The sequence below is a fragment of the Thunnus albacares genome, chromosome 11 (genome assembly GCF_914725855.1).
Source record: "Thunnus albacares chromosome 11, fThuAlb1.1, whole genome shotgun sequence".
NCBI lineage: Eukaryota > Metazoa > Chordata > Actinopteri > Scombriformes > Scombridae > Thunnus > Thunnus albacares.
This window is the reverse complement of record NC_058116.1, coordinates 28,735,156-28,756,092: the sequence shown is the minus strand read 5'-3', so window position 1 is coordinate 28,756,092 and position 20,937 is coordinate 28,735,156. Positions and strand designations below refer to the sequence as shown.

At 38.5% G+C, this 20,937-nt stretch overlaps 2 protein-coding genes across 3 annotated transcripts in view; both read right to left on the bottom strand.

Annotated features, from left to right (window-relative positions):
- Positions 1 to 1,612: 1,612 nt before the first annotated feature.
- The window catches only part of LOC122991804 (sterile alpha motif domain-containing protein 9-like), a 24,342-nt gene continuing 5,017 nt past the window's right edge, over positions 1,613 to 20,937 (bottom strand). Inside the window, exons 1-4 of one of the 2 annotated variants that reach the window (XM_044365151.1) lie at positions 10,068 to 10,283; positions 7,040 to 7,101; positions 6,890 to 6,948; positions 1,613 to 6,596 (exon numbers count right to left, since the gene is read on the bottom strand). In XM_044365151.1, the coding sequence (XP_044221086.1) occupies positions 2,088 to 6,596; positions 6,890 to 6,913 (4,533 nt within the window). In that variant the 5' untranslated portion in view covers positions 6,914 to 6,948; positions 7,040 to 7,101; positions 10,068 to 10,283 and the 3' untranslated portion in view covers positions 1,613 to 2,087. Of the gene's footprint in view, positions 6,597 to 6,889; positions 6,949 to 7,039; positions 7,102 to 10,067; positions 10,284 to 20,937 lie in introns of those variants that run through there. The other variant, XM_044365152.1, reaches the window with a different exon arrangement.
- LOC122991803 (sterile alpha motif domain-containing protein 9-like) overlaps positions 16,090 to 20,937 on the bottom strand; it is a 21,650-nt gene continuing 16,802 nt past the window's right edge. Inside the window, exon 3 of the mRNA XM_044365150.1 lies at positions 16,090 to 20,876. Coding sequence (XP_044221085.1) covers positions 16,371 to 20,876 — 4,506 coding nt within the window. The 3' untranslated portion in view covers positions 16,090 to 16,370. The remainder of the gene's footprint in view (positions 20,877 to 20,937) is intronic.

Sequence of the window (20,937 nt, the reverse complement as noted above, 5' to 3'; positions counted from 1 at the left end):
AATGTTTAATTAAAAGATTTTTTTCCCCATTTTGTTCACTTTTAATCCAGTGATTCGTTTCATCTGATTAGTATCAAATTGCATAAAATCCAAAGTGGATTCAGATTTGTGTTATCATGATTGAAATGCAGCCAGCTATCTTCATGTGCTTCATTATCTTGGACACTGGGAAAACTAAAATCTGTATCTGTTCTATTATATTATGGGCCATCATGGATTCTGTGGAGCACATAACCCTTTTTTCATTTCTGAGCTTGTGGCGCCCTCTTCTGTATGACACAGGTAGAACATCCTCAACTGGACAATGTGACTTGTCACAGTAAAGTGCTATACTGTACAGTACATACTGCAAAACGTATGTATTTAATTTGTGTATCTGTATATTCTTTTTGTAGCTACACTAGTAACTATAGCATGTAAACAAAGTGTAACAGTTTAGTACAATACACTTTGTATACTAATTTTTTACAAAACTAATGTTATTTAAATGTTGCACTAGATACTAATTCTCATTTCATAAATGGCATATCATATTTCTCATTTATTTATTTTATATATATATATATATATATATATATATATATATATATATATATATATATATATATATATATATATATATATATATATATATATATATATATATATATATATATTTCTATATATATATATATTTCTATATATATATATATATATATATATATATATTTCTATTTCTATTGCTTACACTGACACTTCAGGTGTACTTGTAATTCCTGTGCTCTTGCAGTCACCTGTATACCTAAATTCACAACCTTTGAACTTCTAAAGACTTGCTCAAACAAAAGTATTCAGGGCTACAACAGCTTGTGTGCATTGTGCAGTAAATTCATAAGAAATTTTTACATGGTAATGTTACAGTACATCTTTATTAGAAAGTAAAGGTATTGCAAAAAAATGTTCATTATTGTTTTTCATGGAATGCAAAAAACAAACTGTTTAAAACAAAATTGCTCAAGTAATGTAATACATAATGACAAACGTAAAGGCTTGTATTTCAAACATCAGATCAGTTTATGAACAAACATTAAAAATATTTAAATTTCAATATTCAGTACTTGAAAATATATTAAGTACAAGAGAGACACTGTATGTAAGACATTGTTCAGCAAAGCACAGTAGTTGTATCAATAATGTAACATGCAGGTTCAAAGGTAAAATATACATAAAACATTGTAAATTCTTACATAGATGTTCAAGTGCACCATTTTTATCCAAAAGTAAATGTATCATAGAATCAATGATGAAGATTATTTCATTTTCTAGAATGATATGATTACACTGCTTACACATTAACAGTTGAATACTTTTTCAAATGTCAGATAATTTCATATGAAACATTTTTCATTATTTAAAAACCACTTCAATATTTACATTGATTTACAAATTTGAATCCAAGCCCTTTTAAGAGTTTTGATTTAAAGTTGCAATAAACGATATTTAGCCGTATTAGTTGTCAGAAAACAACTATTTGCTATGTTGAGATATCGCAGAGTAATGGCGTCCTTACCAGTGAATGAAGTCACACTCCCTCTGTGTGTTTTTATCTGAGCTTCTCTGTTCTTTGTTTTGGTAGACATGCGTGCATGTTAGTACATGTGAGTCCCTCCATGTACTCTGCATCTGTTTCCAAGATGGCAGCCGCATCACAAACTTTGTCAAATTACAGCTAAACAGTACACTAAAATATGTTTCTGAAAACATTGGAACCAAGAAATAGGCAATACAGTAACTTAATCTTAATCCATATTTGATCAGCTCTACCTAGTTTGACCTAGTTTCGTGAGTTGTCAGCTTTTTTTTTTTTCAAACTTTGAGTAAATGACACATTTGTTTTAGTCTGAGATGTTGGTGCTATACTGAGACATCTAGTGGCTGAATGTCATGTATTGCAACTTTTAAGGTTATACTTTATATTTTCCTTTACAAAAAGTGGCATCAATATAATGCACAGAGCCAAAGAAACATACAAAAATGTAATGTAACATCACAATTACAAGTATCTCAGTCAGTTTTGAATTACTTGTATACAAGGCTGCTTTCAAGCTTTAGTTAATGTCAAGTGCAAGAGGGCCTCTCATCGAAAAGCCAATTAAGAAGGACACTTTTGACCCCTCACCATACCCGCTAAGCTGCCATCGAAACATTGGAGTGACTTCAAACTTCAGATCTGGGATACAAGTATCAGCCAGTATGAACTTGCCCTTCACCTTGCCAGTGACTCTGCAAAGGAGCTCCTCCACCTTCTTCTCTTTCCATAGCTTGCCATTTTCCCACATGGAGATAAACTGACCCTCCTCAGCCATGCAGCACCGTTTGATTTCCCCAAGGTGTACCAGTCTTTCATAGCCCCGCTTCTTCCCCAGGAAGAAATGGACAATGGGCCTCTTGCCATTGTACACTTCCTTCATCTCTGTGTAATAAGATGTCCTCATCTGTGAGATGTACTTCCCTAAACCTCTACATGGTGGACCGTTCTCCTGTGGCCACAACAACACAACTGCAATGAAGAGCAGTGACAAATTTTCACTCAATGGAATTTGCTCACGCTGGACTTGCAAAAGGAGACCAATTAGTTTCTGGAATGGCTGAATGCGTGTTGATTCCAGTTTGATACGACTCAACACAACATTGACATAGATGTAGTTGATCTTCTCCTTCACAGTCTGAGATGCACCAACAAAATCATACATTCTGACAATCTTCTCCAACTTTTCAGCTGAGGTGTCAATTGAGAGACAATTCAGAATCCCACAGTAGGTATCAGCTTTTTGCTTCTCCAGGAATTGTCTTGTTTCATGTAGTTGCAGCATGTTACACAAGGTTTTATTCTTCAAAAGAGATGCAGAATCTGTCTTGCAGAAAAGATTTACATACTGTCTGAAACATCTGAAAAGCTCATTTTGGGCTACTTGCTCCCGACTGTCCTTCATCCCAGATCTGGAACCCAAGTTCACATAGAAATTGTCAAGGAAGTCGAAGTTCATCTTCATCCTATATTTGAGGTTGTAAAGTACATCCTCAAACTGTCTGAGAACGATGTAGTAAGTCCTGTGTTTGGTATTCCTTGGATCACATCTCTCTGCATCCTGAAGTTTAATATCTCCAGACAGAACCCTACTCATTATGTCATGGCGGACATTTTCTGAGGAAAATACAGGTGTCTTTCCCAGGACTTCAATGAGAAGTACTCCTACCTGAATTTCTCCCAGACACCCTGATGTATTAAAAGTGCAGTTGTCCATCTTGGATTGTAGTCGCTGAATTGACTCTTTCTTTGCAAGGCTCTGTGTTTCCTTGAATGCATCTATTGCTGACTGAGCCACTTTGAGAAACATGTTCAACTTGTCAGCAGTAATAGGCTCTTCCTTGCAGTTTGCAATGGCATTCTTCAGTTCATGCTTGATAACTTGTGCTGATGTGTCTGCCATGTATGAGCTATCTTTAGAAAGATCTCTTGCACTGCGTGCCCAATCTTTTGCCTCTGAGAAATCCTTCTTTTTCAGGTAATAGTACCTGGCTAGTAACTGAGAGACGACGGCATCTTTGTCAAATCTTTTTGATGCACTCAATAGTATCATCTCTTCTTGTCCTGGCGTTTCACTTGCAATGTCTTGAATTAGTGGAGAGAACTGAGATTCCTCCTCCACTGAATAATATCTCTTCACCAAAATGTGGTGAACATCTCGCAGGAGTTTGTCTTTGCCTTGTGTGCTTTCATAAAGCTTGTCTGTGGTCAGCAGAAGGTCGGTAATCTCAGCTTTGCTCATGGTGTGTGTTGTTGTAAGTTCCTGCAAACACTGCCTTGCAATACTTGAATGGATCATTGTCACAGCCTTGTGTACAACCTTACTCTCAACTGAGCTGCTGGCAACTAAAGTGGAAAATTTCCCAAATCCTTCTTCAACTTTGATGGTTCCACAAAATGGTTTGGGTTGTAGACCAAGGAATTCCTCACACAGAGAGACAGAGAGAGAGGCACTCTTGCAGTACACATTCAACAGAACTAAAACAGCCAGGAGTTGTGCATGTTTCTGATTCTTGTTGAAGCTCTTCAGGGTATTGCGGACCACACCCTGAATATACTCTTGTTTAAAGTTCTTCTTCATGATCATGAAACCATAGAACGTTTCAGCATTCTTGTGTGTTTTCTCTATTTCTACAAGTTTTTGCTCAAACTGTTTCTGCTCCATTTCAGACAGCTTATTTCCAATGAACATGGTGTCCTCAGTTGATTCAGTCAGTTCAGAGGACTCTGACCTCATGCAGTTGAGGAGAATTACCTGTGCAGACTTAGACTGAATGTCTTTCTTCACACATTCTTTTTCAATGACTTGCTGCAAGTCACTCACTTTTTCCATATCATCAAAGTCATCTATCATCAGTAGAACAGGGACCCGTGGTAATTGCTCCTCATGGTCATACATTAAAAGTTTTACCACTTGCTCGGCTACTTCAGCAAAGTCTGCGTTGCTGTCTCTAAGGACTGCACAACGGTATCTGTCCCGGAGAGCCCATAACATGTGCATGGCCAAAGTTGTCCCACCACATCCAGGTACATGCATGAGGTTGAACAACACACAGGCTTTTCTCAGGGAGCACAAATCTGGTATCACTGTGTTCATTATGAAGTCAAACTTGTCTCGTTTAATGAACGGTGTGGATCCAGGCTGCTCTGAGAAATAGAAATTCCACCAGGACACTTTTCCTCCTTTGTAGAAGTTCTCCTCAATAGCAATTTTGTCCTCATTTCCTCCTTCACATTGGTTCATGCATAGGATCTCTAAGGTACTCAGGCTACGCTCCACTTTCTTCTCCAGAAGCACTTGGCTTCCCCCACCACAGGGTAGGAATCGGCTGGATCTACGATTTTTTGACAAAAGACTAAGGACAGTGCCATTGACTTCAGCAAAGTTGAGCTCATATATGCATCTACCAGAGATGTCATTTCCACAGCGAGCCTTAATTAGGTCCTTCCAGGACGTAAATGCTTTTTCATTGTCACAGATACAAAGGATTTGCTCTGTGCCTCTGAGCTCCTGCGAGAATGTACTGAAAGTCTCAACAAGTGGGTCCATCTTCTCACTAACTGTTGACAAAAGTAAGAAAATGACAAGGAATCTCTTGTTTGGAAGCACATCCTTCCGGCACAAGAATGAAATCACATCTCGAATGGAGGCTCCCTTGTCCATCAACCACTCATCTAAATCTGATGGTGCCTCATCCTTGATACCGCCATTGCAGAATACCCAGCTGGTGTTTCGAGTCAATTTCAACTTGTTTGCAATGTCCTCAACACCCTCTGTGATTTTATACTGTGCTGGTAAATGGACACTTACTGTACTCTGCTGTTCAAAGTGCCTCTGCAATCCACATTCAGCTGATTCTGGATCAAAGTCCAAAACAGCTGTTGGGTTGAGTTCTACAAGAAATCCCAGTGATTCCAACTGGATTGAATGTGACTTGTTAGTTACTATTACATAACACTCAAAGTGTGACTTGTCTAAAGAGAGGGATCCACCAGTTATCATCTGACTTAATCTAGAGCCTTGATTACTGCTTTTGATCACACTGAGGTGCTTCTCTTCGGCCTGTTTTCGGAGTTGTGATCGTTGTGCCACACTGTCAACAAACTGGTTGTACTCCTCCATGGGTTTGGCAGATGTGGTTGTTGCGAGGAGATTCCTGCTGCTACCGCCATCTCGGACATAGAATTGTTTTGAGGGTTTTGTCTCAGTTTTGTCTGCTTCTCTACCTCTTGCTTTTTTCTTGGCTTTTCTTGTGTCCACGTTGGAAGTCTGATAGATGTTTTCTTCACAGATCACAGACTCGGGAACTATGTCTACTTCAATCACATATTTGTCAGATGATGTCATATTCTTATTGAGAACACCAACAAATCGAGGAGGTTTGATGCACATTTGAGCAGCCTGTTTGTGTTTATACTGAAAACAGCCATCAATGGCAGATTTTAGTTCATTTGCATAAGCCTCTTTGTCCTCAACAACCACTCCCAACACTTGACCATGTGTGAACTCTGGCTTGTCTCCTATACCAAAATGTATGGTGCCATTGGTGCGGCTATTCATGCAGGCAGCTGCGAAGCGAATAACCTCATCAGTGAACTTGCTCATTCTAGTTTCATCTGTTGTATTTGTGAAACCTTTATACTCATGGCAGGGTTCAATGAAGTCTGAGGCACCTGATTCTGTAATATCAAGAATGCTGCTCTCCATGTATCTATACGTATCATGGTACCTATAAAATGGATAGGGCTTGCAGGGTCTTCCAGGTTGGTTTCTAAAACTTGTTGGTTCCTCTTTCTTTAATTTCACTAACTCATCTCTGGCATGAATGATAAGTTTTGCAGGTCCAAAAGTCACACCCATTGCATGTAAGTCTGTTGTTTCTAAAATCAAAAGACTAGGCCCATTAATGTCCTGCAGAAACAGTTTTTCTGCAACTGCATCATCCACACCGTTCACCTTCAGAGCCCATTCTCTCACTTGATGTTTACTCCAATCCTTGATGTCAGGTGACAGGTCCTCCTCCTGACTCTAAAATAGAAAGTGTTGTGTTATTGTTACACATTTTCCACTCAAATTACTGTACACTTAATTATTTGTTGACCACATTTAATGTTGAAGTATTAGGTATAGTAATGCACAACTACTTGAAGTGGTTTGGTACGTAGGAAGTAAACCACCTTTACCAAGTTGTGCTAGTTTGATAACTAATGTGTTTTGATCTGATGTAAAAACCTTGTTTATTGTAGCTTCCAATTAAATGGATTGCAGAATGTATAGAATCAGCTTCTCTTAAAATGTGGATTATTTCAATTGTTATTTACCTTCTTTTCCCCTTGATCTGCCATAACAGCGTTGGTTCCTTCTTCACAACCGTAGATCACTAATGATACAAACATAAGATAAGAGCAATTCACAATAGAGGACTAGACACTCTACTCACTGACATAAAATGAAATAGATTTCAGCTTTACCTTCATTTTTCCTGATTATCCATGACAACTGGCTCACCGTTCACAAATGTAGACCTTTAAGGCTGAAAGCAAGAAAGAAAGTAGATATAAGTGTTCAAGTGTAGTCCTTACCTAGTATCCAGACAGTTACACATCTTTTGTTCTTCAGGCTCTGTGCTTCAGAACACTCAATTTGAATTAAAGTACCAGGGACTACATTAAAGTGCCAAATCTCAGCTTAAATTTGAGTAGGTTTACACCAATATAGAAAGAACTGTACGGGAGATAACACACGGTGCCCAATGTTAAATGTAATTGGACACATACACATGAAGTCAAACAAAATCATCATATTCAATATTTTGTGGAAGGTTTGCTGAGGATAGATGGTGTGAATCACATGGCTTTACATGGCGCTATGACCTTCAGTCACCAGATCTAAACTCACCTGAACACCAGTGAGTTAGACAGTGTTCACTACCTTCATCATCAAAAGACCAAATGAGGGAACATTTTTTTGAAGAATGGTGTTCATCCCTCCCAAAAGCTCCCAAAACTTGGAGAATGTATTCGACAAGGAGCACTGAAGCCTCTGGGGGCTCATGGTGGCCGACGCCATAGTAAGACACTTTTTATACTTTCCTTTAAAGGACCAGTGTGTAGAATTTAGTGGCATCTAGTGGTGAGGTTGCAGATTGCAACCAAGTGAATACACCTCCCCTCACCCCTCACCACTTACCCCTCCCCTTCCAAAGGTGTAGGAGAACCTACAGTGGCAGCGAAACTCACGAAAAAAGTGAAAGGCCCTCTCTAGAGCCAGGGTTTGGTTTGTCTGTTCTGGGCTACTGTGATACAACATGGAGGCCTCTGTGGAAGGGGACCCCCTCCCTATGTAGATATAAAGTGTAGGAGCCATTTATGTTGATTGTTGGCAAGTCATTTATTTAGTTATAACTTGCAGTATTATTTTGGACACTGGGTGGTGGTCATTAGATGCACAGGGTTGTATATGTAGGGGCATAGGTGACAGGAAACACGAGGCACAAGCAGGTGGAGCACATACAGTTCTTACCAGACCGGTAACAGATGCACACTGCAGTTGACAGGACAGAAACCGGGTATGTTCATGACATGTACAAATACTAAACGGCAGCCAACCGACTGGAAAATCTGTTTTTGAATCTGCGTAAGATCACTCCTAACCTAACCTACCTGTGTACTAATGGCAAACTAATGTCCTTTCTTTTCCTGGAAAAACAGGAAAAGAAAGGACAGCAAAAAATGAAAACTGCCATTACATAAAGGACTCATTCTTAGGTAACAAAAACGCAACTATTCTTATTTTCAGGTGATTATACACTGATGAAAACATGCTTATGAATATTATATTCCATTTCTGTCATGTCCATTACACTAGATGCCACTAAATCTTACACACTGGTCCTTTAATTTGTCACCAGTCTGTGCCCTGTAACATTGTACATTTTCTGAATTTTTTAGTGATTAAAATTTCTTTTTTTTTTTCTTTAAGATATTCTTATTTTCAAACACAAAAAATAAAAATAAAAAATGCATGAAAGATAAAAAAAAAAAAATAGACATCAAGTGAAATTTTCTTTTTAAAATTACAACTAGCTTGGCCTCTGGTATTGCTGCTTCAATACATGGAGATACTGCTGATGTAAGGTGTGATTGAGTGTATACACACCAACAACGTGAAAGAAACTAACATTCTGCAGATGTTGAGTAATGTAAGTGAATATTTTCTCATTCCAAGTATAATGAGGGTGCATTTAAAAATAAAATACATAACAGAACTTTTGAAAAAAACTTTTAAAAACCTTTTAAAATAAAGTGAATCGATCATATTGGGCTCATATGAGACATACTGGTTTTGAACTGCCCATTGGAAGTAGCCTAAGAGTCTGTCCATTCTTAATTGAAAGCTCCGTTTTCACTGTCTACTTTTCTCTTTTTACAGCACGCCATGTGAAACAAAAAAAAATCCTCAGCTGAGCTGATAGTAAAAGGTGAAAACACTGCAGACCACTGATTCGATCATTCATCTGAGAATATAGTCAAATTTTTCACGTGTCCCTAATCCTCTTCCGTACTCCGCCTCTCTCTCTCTCTCTCTCTCTCTCTCTCTCTCTCTCTCTCTCTCTCTCTCTCTCTCTCTCTCTCTCTCTCTCTCTCTCTCTCTCTCTCTCTCTCTCTCTCTCTCTCTCTCTCTCTCAAGCTGCTGTGCTTGAAACAAAGTATTCACTCATTTAGAAAAAAACCACAAATATTTGTCCCGTTGTTCTTTGCAGTTACTGCTGCATTTGCTGGATGTAATGAATGAATGGAAAGGAGAAGCATGTCATTTAATGTAGTAAACTCAGTTTTATATCTAAGTGTTGATGAATGCAAAATACAACTAACTGATTGTTAGTTCTGATTGTTAGTTCTAATACTTAAGAACTTGGAAAAGGTTTTAAGGCTTTAAATGCTTAAAAATTAATTAAACGATTATGTGATTCTCAAAATAGTTACATTGATTTTCTCTATTGACTATCGATTAATCATTGCAGCTCTTCGTAGCTGTCATGTGTGATGCATCAGGTGCACTGAGAGGAACTCTCAGCTCAATGAGGAAATCGCTGCTTACAGGCTACCGTGTTACCATGGTGACGGTTGAGATTAAAAAAAAAAAGAAGAAGAACAGGAAGAAGCTGTAACACCAAAATATCTGCGCAGTAGACGATTTCAACGTACTAATTAGGCTATAGCAAAGATAACTGTCTGAATATAACGTTGTCATTACAGTTAAAGTTACTGATTATGAAACAATTTAATGCCAAAGTGGCAAAAATAAGTTTAAATCCCAAAAGATTTTAAATCGGGTTTACACACAAACAAATCCCTGCAAGTCGAGTACAAGAACAACAGTCATCCACCGAGCTGGGCTCCATCATAAAACAGAGAATATATTGTTCAGATTGAGGCTCTCTCGTCTCACACTGCTCACATGAAAAAACTACAGACATGTAGTCTGGACTACACTCACCCATCCCGGACTAAATGTTGATCCTCTGCGCAGTCTGCTGTCCTCGGTGTTTGCCTTCAAGGTTCAGGTCTTTAAACAGGCTTGATGTGACAGAATATTCGACAAAAGTCAATAAGAGATGTTTTTACGTGCTTGTCTGCGGGGAGGAGAGACGATCAATGCCGGCGGATGCGGAAAAGTGCCTTATATCGTCAGGTGGGCGGATTCTTCAGGAGAAATGAAACTCACACAAGACAGTGTATGTGTGTGTGTTTGTGTGGTCTTCCTAGTGAAACTGAAATGAAAGTGATGGCTAATAAAAATCAGTCATCCTCGTTTGATGCAAAAGTGCATTCCAAAATTGAGCCATAGCTAATGTAAGGCTTCAGCATTCAGAGTTAGACAAATCAAGAGAGTATCTTCCAAAGTTTGTCTCTTTAATATCTACAAAATTCCCTCTTTGTGTTACTATGATAGTTACAGTATACAAGGGATATTTATACTACAGTATGCTTTGCTAGACATAGTGTTGAAGAGTAAGGACCACACCTGAATGAAGTGATACTTGCAGATACATTTTTTAAGTTTGTTTAGTCCTGCAGCTGACTAGATAATGAGCTCTCTAACCTGCAGATTGGCTAATGCAAAGATAGGAGGTGAATCATGAGCCCAAAATATATAAAATACACATTTCTCTCTTTTGGATATAGATAGCACAGGATGTGATCTACAGAACAAATATGTATGCTGTAACAGACAATATAAAGCCAATTAAGTTAAATTTTAACTGCTCATCCTGTGTTGGTGATCTGCTGTGAACATGCACAGGAAGTGGCTAGGGTTGGGCTTCCATTTCTGTTCACCTTATGTAATTGTAGTAAAGTTTATATGGGGTTGTATGTTTTTATACTATTTTACCTTTTTTACTATTCTGAGGTCCTGAGGACCACATTCACAATGAAAGTCTATAGTGCTCATAGATCAGACCATTGTGTACAGTGTGAAGGACAGAAAGAAAACTCAGTCATCATGTTTGAAGCAGATGAGCTTTTGAATAGGGCCACATCATTCACTCCCGTCTTTCAACACACAGCAGCCTCCCATGAGTTGCACAAGATCTGTATTAGTGTGTGTGTGTATTTGAGGGGAAAGACTTGATGATTTGGTGATACCAACAAGCTTTTTAACATTACATTTCTTCCCAAGTTACAGCTATATACAATACACAATATTTCCAGTAATGGGAATGTCCTCCAGGAATGAACATGGCAGCGGCGGCACCCTAAGAGACACATGCCACGCCAAGTGAGGAGTTCTTATGAAGAATAAGCAATATCTGGCTAAACGACATTGACTTGAGAAAAAAAAAAAAAGTTAAATCTGGAGCACTTGGCAGACATATCAACTCATACAGAGAGCACAAATTCATATGTTGGCTCCTTTTTGGAACTGCTGATATTACCATCCGACATGGATTCACTAACCAGTACACCTGCTCTGGCCGTGGCTGTGGAAAATACCTCAACACCAACTTGACTCTCAAGCCAAGAACTGCTGAGATAATAATGTGGAACAGTTCATTTTGGTTTTGATCTACAAGAGAAGGGGAAGTAGATCAGCCCTGATATTTAATAAGGGAAGCATTGCTGTAATTATGTAGGAACTTAAAAGAATGTTAGACAAATGTGTTATGTGTAGATAAAGGTTGCCAGGTGAAAGGGCAGGTAGAAGAATGCAAAATGCCTAAATTTAGGTTAACTATTACATGAAATTAGACAATGGATTTATGTTTCAGGTATCTATGTTTTTTTTTCTTTCACTCTAATTGAAATTTGAAATAGATAATGTGACATTGCTTCCTTCTAGTATGCTCCATTTTTCATGTTTTGTGGATATTAGTGTAATCTGTCAGTGGATGAATGCAAGTCTAGAAAAGTCCTTTAGGCAACTATTTACAAAATTTAAGAAATGTTTATTCTTTTATGGTTTCTATTTTCTTTTTGTACACCAGCACAAATGTGTGACAATGTGATAGGGGCAAGGAGGTGAGTGATGGCTAAAACAAAATCAAACTGTAAATTCGGCTTAATGCTTGAATCCGCATGGTCATGAACTATACAGGAGATACAATATATCGGTGTGAGTGTGGTCCAGGCTGGACTGGTCGCTTGGGTCTTCGGGGTGGGCACCTGGGGTGGGTTGGGTGCGGGCCCCTTGTGGGCACGATGTGGCCTGAACGCCCCACGGCCTAAAGCGGTCGTTATCATCAGTAGTATTCCAAAAGTTAAAAACAACTCAGTATCTTACTTCTGTATATGATGGGCAAGATTCGCAATAGTTTGGCTGCTATTACGAAAAGAAGGGAGGTTTTTGCATGGCCAAAAGATAAAAACTTTTGTTGCCTAAAAGAAACGCATTCCACACCCAAAGCTGAAAAACAGTGAGCTGATGAATGGGGAGGTGATATTATTTACTCACATGGTCAAAGGAACTCTAAAGGGGTCATGATAATGGTTAAAAATATAAACAATTCTACTTTTAATGGTCTACAAATAGACTCAAATGGTAGACAACAACAACTACAACTAAACATTGCTGGTTCATCTTTATGCTCCTAACACAGATGCTTCAGGTTCCTTTGAGGTTTTGTTGCAAAATATACAGACAAATGATACTATAAATGATCAAGCTATTATGGTAGGTGATTTTAACAGAGTTTTAGATAATAAAATGGACAGAAAGGGATCCCACAATAAAAACTATCATCCAAAAGCTCATGGTGCTATAGAGAATTCATTAGACCTTATAGATACAGGTGGGTGACAAATTAAACGAAAAAGTGGTCCAGGTCTGAATGCTTGACCCCTACAGTGAGGGGATCTGGTGGTTTTGTTATGCTCCGGGGAGTATTTTGTTGGCATGGTTTGGGTCCACTTGTCCCCTTAGAGGGAAGAGTCACTGAAAATCAATACAAAGTTGTTCTGAGTGATCACCTTTATCCTATGATGAAACATTTCTATACTAATGGGAGTGGTCTCTTCCAGGATGAACACATCAGACCAGAATCTCTCATAGGTGTTCAGTTGGGTTGAGATCTGGTGACTGCGAAGACCATAGCAAATGAGTCTCATCAAACCATTTAGTGACCCCTCGTGTCCTGTGGATTGGGGCATTGTCATTCTGGAAGTGACCACTCCCATCAGGATAGAAATGTTTCATCATAAGATAAAGGTGATCACTCAGAACAGCCACTAGATCCCCTCACTGTAGGGGTCAAGCATTCAGACCTGTACCAGTTTTTCCTTTTAATTTGTCACCCGTCTCTCTCTAATTATCTACCTAATTAGACATCTGTAACTCAAACAACAAAAGGTTTTTCTGGTTGGTGAATGAAACAACACAATTAACATTTTCTACCTGAAAATACACACAGCAGCCCTGATGACATCCTTAATGCAATCAATACAAAAATAGTTATGATAAAGTCCTTTTTGTTTGTTTTTTACGTATTTGCACAAAGTCACAAGCACAACACCATCAGGAGCTCAAGGGAAGGGAAAATTAGGATTTATAGCAGGCCATACCTCTTGCTCTCTGAACGTATGTAGCTTACTTTGGATTTGAATTTGATGATGCTGGGGAGAAGTGTCTGTTTGAGCTTTAATAAACACGCCTACATGACTGTGGACTGCTTTGCATTTACAGCATTCACATAAAAGCATTCAACAGTTGGGTAATGCTTTAGATCACAGCCCGCAACATACAGTGTTATTATAAATACATGTCTATACAAGGGAACAAGATGTTAGTTTACAGCAGGTATTTTTAATGGGTATCTATTCTAATATTACAAGGTACAGAACCTACTGAACAACAGTCTGGCGTTTGGGGGTAAAATTATAAGAGAATTTATACTGATAGTATTTTATAACTGTATCTATTCTGATATGACGGGATACTGTATAACCATTAAAGAGCAACAAAGCTGAAAGTCCATGACAGTTACACTGTGACATATATTCGTCTACACCTGCCTTGGCTTTTTTCAGTTCAGCTGTATTTACTGTAGAAACATTCTCATAAAAAAACAGCTTTTCTACATTCTGTACTCAAATTTATAAAGTGCTCCAGAACTCGTTACACCATCTTCCACCAAACTTCCAGCTTTGTTGCTCATTAGTTTTTATACTACCCTGTAATATTAGAATATTTATCCTGTAGTAAAAAATACCAACAGTATAAATTATTTCTTAATTACTGGATTGTTACCCCCTTATTCCCTGTATTCACATCATGTTTCCTTGTACCACCGTGTGTGTATCGGTGCATACTGTTCTGGTACATTGTTAGTACAAAAAACTACACTGTAAATTTGTAATAATTATGCTGTGATCTAAAGCATCACCAACAGTTAATTAGGCCATATTTGTTTCTAGTTTTATTCGCTGTCTAACAGGCATTTTCACATATCTAAATAAAGTCAGCTGTGAGGACCTATAGAAAACAGTGCAAAATACTTTATTTTAAATGAAATACACTCATAGAGCCATGGGGAGCCTAGGGAGGTGGGAATTCTTCTGTGTGGTGACTCAGTGACTGTCTATCATCTGTCACAGGGACGTACCCTTCATTTCCCACTTAAAGTTCACTTACAACCATTTGTCTGTTAGTATTATGCACCTTAAATGAGGAGATTCTATACCTGTGAATGGGTTTTTGCATTTCAGCCTGAGGCCTGATACATACATTTCAGTTTGCAGGACATCAAAATGTAATACTCATATTATGGTCATGTGCTATATATTTAAATATGTTTAATTAAAAGATTTTTTCCCCATTTTGTTCACTTTTAATCCAGTGATTTGTTTCATCTGATTCGTATCAAAAAACATAAAATCCAAAGTGGATTCAGATTTGTGTTATCATGATTGAAATGCAGCCAGCTATCTTCATGTGCTTCATTATCTTGGACACTGGGAAAACTAAAAACTGTGTCTTTTTAAGTTGTATTATGGGCCATCATAGACTCTGTGGAACACATAACCCTTTTTTCATTTCTGAGCTTGTGGCGCCCTCTTCTGTATGACACAGGTAGAACATCCTTAACTGGACAATGTAACTTGTCACAGTAAAGTGCTATACTGTACAGTACATACTGCAAAACGTATGTATTTAATTTGTGTATCTGTATATTCTTTTTGTAGCTACCCTAGTAACTATAGCATATAAACAAAGTGTAACAGTTTAGTGCAATGCACTTTGTATAGTAATTTTTACAAAACTAATGTGTTAAGTGTTGCACTAAATACTATACTCTACTATATATACCTGAAACCTTTTTGCTATATAAATGAAGCTGGTTTATTTACTGTCTTTCCAGACTTTCTATTGCTTACACTGACACTTCAGGTGTACTTGTAATTCCGGTGCTCTTGCAGTCACCTGTATACCTAAATTCACAACGTTTCAACTTCTAAAGACTTGCTCAAACAAAAGTATTCTGGGCTACAACAGCTTGTGTGCATTGTGCAGTAAATTCATAAGAAATTTTTACATGGTAGTGTTACAGTACATCTTTATTAGAAAGTAAAGGTATTGCAAAAAAATGTTCATTATTGTTTTTCATGGAATGCAAAAAACAAACTATTTAAAACAAAATTGCTCAAGTAATGTAATACATAATGACAAAGGTAAAGGCTTGTATTTCAAACATCAGATCAGTTTATGAACAAACATTAAAAATATCTAAATTTCAATATTCAGTACTTGAAAATATATTAAGTACAAGAGAGACACTGTATGTAAGACATTGTTCAGCAAAGCACAGTAGTTGTATCAATAATATAACATGCAGGTTCAAAGGTAAAATATACATAAAACATTGCAAATTCTTACATAGATGTTCAAGTACACCATTTTTATCCAAAAGTAAATGTATCATAGAATCAGTTATGAAGATTATTTAATTTCATGGAACAATATGATTAAACTGCTTACATAGTAATGCTGTTTTGTTAATTATGCACATAACAAAAGCTAATAGTTGAATACTTTTTTCAAATGTCCGATAATTTCATATGAAACATTTCATTTTTCATTGTTTAAAAATGACTTAAATATTTATATTGACTTACAAATTTTAATCCAACGCATTTTTAAGAGTTTTGATTTAAAGGTTATACTTGACAAATACTTTCCTTTACAAAAAGTGGCATCAATGCAATGAACAGAGCCAAAGATACCCACAAAAATGTAATATAGCATCACAATTACAAGTATCTCAATCACTTTTGAATTACTTGTATACAAGGCTACTTTCAAGCTTTAGTTAATGTCAAGTGCAAGAGGGCCTCTCATCGAAAAGCCAATTAAGAAGGACACTTTTGACCCCTCACCATACCCACTAAGCTGCGATTGAAACATTGGAGTGACTTCAATCTTCAGATCTGGGATACAAGTATCAGCCAGTATGAACTTGCCCTTCACCTCGCCAGTGACTCTGCAAAGGAGCTCCTCCACCTTCTTCTCTTTCCATAGCTTGCCATTTTCCCACATGGAGATAAACTGACTCTCCTCAGCCATACTACACCTTTTGATTTCCCCAAGGTGTACCAGTCTTTCATAGCCCCGCTTTTTCCCTAGGAAGAAATGGACAATGGGCCTCTTGCCAATGTACACTTCCTTCATCTCTGTGTGATAAGATGTCCTCATCTGTAAGATGTACTTCCCTAAACTTCTACATACTGGGCAATTCTCCTGTGGCCACAACAGCACAACTGCAATGAACAGCAGCGGCAGATTTTCACTTAATGGAATTTGCTCACGCAAAACTTTGTCAAGGAGATCAATTAGTTTCGGGTATCGCTGAATGCGTGTTGATTCCAGTTTGATGCGACTTAACACAACATTGACATAGATGTAGTTGATCTTCTCCTTCACAGTCTGAGATGCACCTACAAAATCATACATTCTGACAATCTTCTCCAACTTTTCAGCTGAGGTGTCATTTGAGAGATAATTCAGAATCCCAGAGTAGGTATCAGCTTTTTGCTTCTCCAGGAATTGTCTTGCTTCCAGTAGTTGCAGCATGTTACACATGGTTTTATTCTTCAAAAGAGATGTGGAATCTGTCTTGCAGAAAAGATTTGCATACTGTTTGAAACATCTGAAAAGCTCATTTTGGGCTACTTGCTCCCGACTGTCTTTCATCCCAGATCTGGAACCCAAGTTCACATAGAAATTGTCAAGGAAGTCGAAGTTCATCTTCATCCTATATTTGAGGTTGTAAAGTACATCCTCAAACTGTCTGAGAATGATGTAGTAAGTCCTGTGTTTGGTATTCCTTGGATCATGTCTCTCTGCATCCTGTAGTTTAATATCTCCAGATAGAACCCCACTCATGATGTCATGGCGGACATTTTCTGAGGAAAATACAGGTGTCTTTCCCAGTACTTCAATGAGAAGTACTCCTACCTGAATTTCTCCCAGACACCCTGATGTATTAAAAGGGCAGTTGTCCATCTTGGACTGTAGTCGCTGAATTGACTCTTTCTTTGCAAGGCTCTGTGTTTCCTTGAATGCATCTATTGCTGACTGAGCCACTTTGAGAAACATGTTCAACTTGTCAGCAGTAATAGGCTCTTCCTTGCAGTTTGTAATAGCATTCTTCAGTTCATGCTTGATAACTTGTGCTGATGTGTCTGCCATGTATGAGCTATCTTTGGAAAGATCTCTTGCACTGCGTGCCCAAAATTTTGCCTCTGAGAAATCCTTCTTTTTCAGGTAGTAGTACCTGGCTAGTAACTGAGAGACGACGGCATCTTTGTCAAATCTTTTTGATGCACTCAACAGTATCATCTCTTCTTGTCCTGACGTTTCACTTGCGATGTCTTGAATTAGTGGAGAGAACTGAGATTCCTCCTCCACTGAATAATATCTCTTCACCAAAATGTGGTGAACATCTTGCAGGAGTTTGTCTTTGCCTTGTGTGCTTTCATAAAGCTTGTCTGTGGTCAGCAGAAGGTCAGTAATCTCAGCTTTGCTCATGGTGTGTATTGTTGTAAGTTCCTGCAAACACTGACTTGCAATACTTGAATGGATCATTGTCACAGCCTTGTGTACAACCTTACTCTCAACTGAGCTGCTAGCAATTAAAGTGGAAAATTTCCCAAATCCTTCTTCAACTTTGATGGTTCCACAAAATGGTTTGGGTTGTAGACCAAGGAATTCCTCACACAGAGAGACAGAGAGAGAGGCACTCTTGCAGTACACATTCAACAGAACTAAAACAGCCAGGAGTTGTGCATGTTTCTGATTCTTGTTGAAGCTCTTCAGGGTATTGCGGACCACACCCTGAATATACTCTTGTTTAAAGTTCTTCTTCATGATCATGAAACCATAGAACGTTTCAGCATTCTTGTGTGTTTTCTCTATTTCTACAAGTTTTTGCTCAAACTGTTTCTGCTCCATTTCAGACAGCTTATTTCCAATGAACACAGTGTCTCCAGTTGATTCAGTCAGTTCAGAAGACTCTGACCTCATGCAGTTGAGGAGAATTACCTGTGCAGACTTAGACTGAATGTCTTTCTTCACACATTCTTTTTCAATGAGTTGCTGCAAGTCACTCACTTTTTCCATATCATCAAAGTCATCTATCATCAGTAGAACAGGGACTCGTGGTAATTGTTCCTCATGGTCATACATTAAAAGTTTTACCACTTGCTCAGCTACTTCAGCAAAGTCTGCGTTGCTGTCTCTAAGGACCGCACAACGGAATTTGTCCCGGAGAGCCCATAACATATGCATGGCCAAAGTTGTCCCACCACATCCAGGTACATGCATGAGGTTGAACAACACACAGGCTTTTCTCAGGGAGCACAAATCTCGTATCACTGCGTTCATTATGAAGTCAAACTTGTCTCGTTTAATGAACGGTGTGGATCCAGGCTGCTCTGAGAAATAGAAATTCCACCAGGACACTTTTCCTCCTTTGTAGAAGTTCTCCTCAATAGCAATTTTGTCCTCATTTCCTCCTTCACATTGGTTCATGCATAGGATCTCTAAGGTACTCAGGCTACGCTCCACTTTCTTCTCCAGAAGCACTTGGCTTCCCCCACCACAGGGTAGGAATCGACTGGATCTACGATTTTTTGACAAAAGACTAAGGACAGTGCCATTGACTTCAGCAAAGTTGAGTTCATATATGCATCTACCAGAGATGTCAATTCCACAGCGAGCCTTAATTAGGTCCTTCCAGGACGTAAATGCTTTTTCATTGTCACAGATACAAAGGATTTGCTCTGTGCCTCTGAGTTCCTGCCAGAATGTACTGAAAGTCTCAACAAGTGGGTCCATCTTCTCACTAACTGTTGACAAAAGTAAGAAAATGACAAGGAATCTCTTGTTTGGAAGCACATCTTTCCGGCACAAGAATGAAATCACATCTCGAATGGAGGCTCCCTTGTCCATCAACCACTCATCTATATCTGACGGTGCCTCATCCTTGATACCGCCATTGCAGAATACCCAGCTGGTGTTTCGAGTCAATTTCAACTTGTTTGCAATGTCCTCAACACCCTCTGTGATTTTATACTGTGCTGGTAAATGGACACTTACTGTACTCTGCTGTTCAAAGTGCTTCTGCAATCCACATTCAGCTGATTCTGGATCAAAGTCCAAAACAGCTGTTGGGTTGAGTTCTACAAGAAATCCCAATGATTCCAACTGGATTGAATGTGACTTGTTAGTTACTATTACATAACACTCAAAGTGTGACTTGTCTAAAGAGAGGGATCCACCAGTTATCATCTGACTTAATCTAGAGCCTTGATTACTGCTTTTTATCACACTGAGGTGCTTCTCTTCGGCCTGTTTTCGGAGTTGTGATCGTTGTGCCACACTGTCAACAAACTGGTTGTACTCCATGGGTTTGGCAAATGTGGTTGTTGCAAGGAGATTCCTGCTGCTACCGCCATCTCGGACATAGAATTGTTTTGAGGGTTTTGTCTCAGTCTTGTCTGCTTCTCTACCTTTTGCTTTTTTCTTGGCTTTTTTTGTATCCATGTTGAAGGTGTGATAGATGTTTTCTTCACAGATCACAGACTCAGGAACTATGTCTACTTCTATCACATAGTTGTCAGATGATGTCATATTCTTATTGAGAACACCAACAAATCGAGGAGGTTTGATGCACATTTGAGCAGCCTGTTTGTGTTTATACTCAAAATAGCCATCAATGGCGGATTTTAGTTCATTTGCATAAGCCTCTTTGTCCTCAACAGCCACTCCCAACACTTGACCATGGGTGAACTCTGGCTTGTCCCCTATACCAAAATGTATGGTGCCATTGGTGCGGCTATTCATGCAGGCAGCTGCAAAGCGAATAACCTCATCAGTGAACTTGCTCATTCTAGTTTCATCTGTTGTATTTGTGAAACCTTTATACTCATGGCAGGGTTCAATGAAGTCTGAGGCACCTGATTCTGTAATATCAAGAATGCCGCTCTCCATGTATCTATACGTATCATGGTACCTATAAAATGGATAGGGCTTGCAGGGTCCTCCAGGTTGGTTTCTAAAACTTTTTGGTTCCTCTTTCTTTAACTTCACTACCTCATCTCTGGCATGAATGATAAGTTTTGCAGGTCCAAATTTCACACCTATTGCATGTAAGTCTGTTGTTTCTAAAATCAAAAGACTAGGCCCATTAATGTCCTGCAGAAACAGTATTTCTGCAACTCCTTCATCCACACCGTTCACTTTCAGAGCCCATTCTCTCACTTGATGTTTACTCCAATCCTTGATGTCAGGTGACAGGTCCTCCTCCTGACTCTAAAATAGAAAGTGTTGTGTTATTGTTACACATTTTCAACTCAAATTACTGTACACTTAA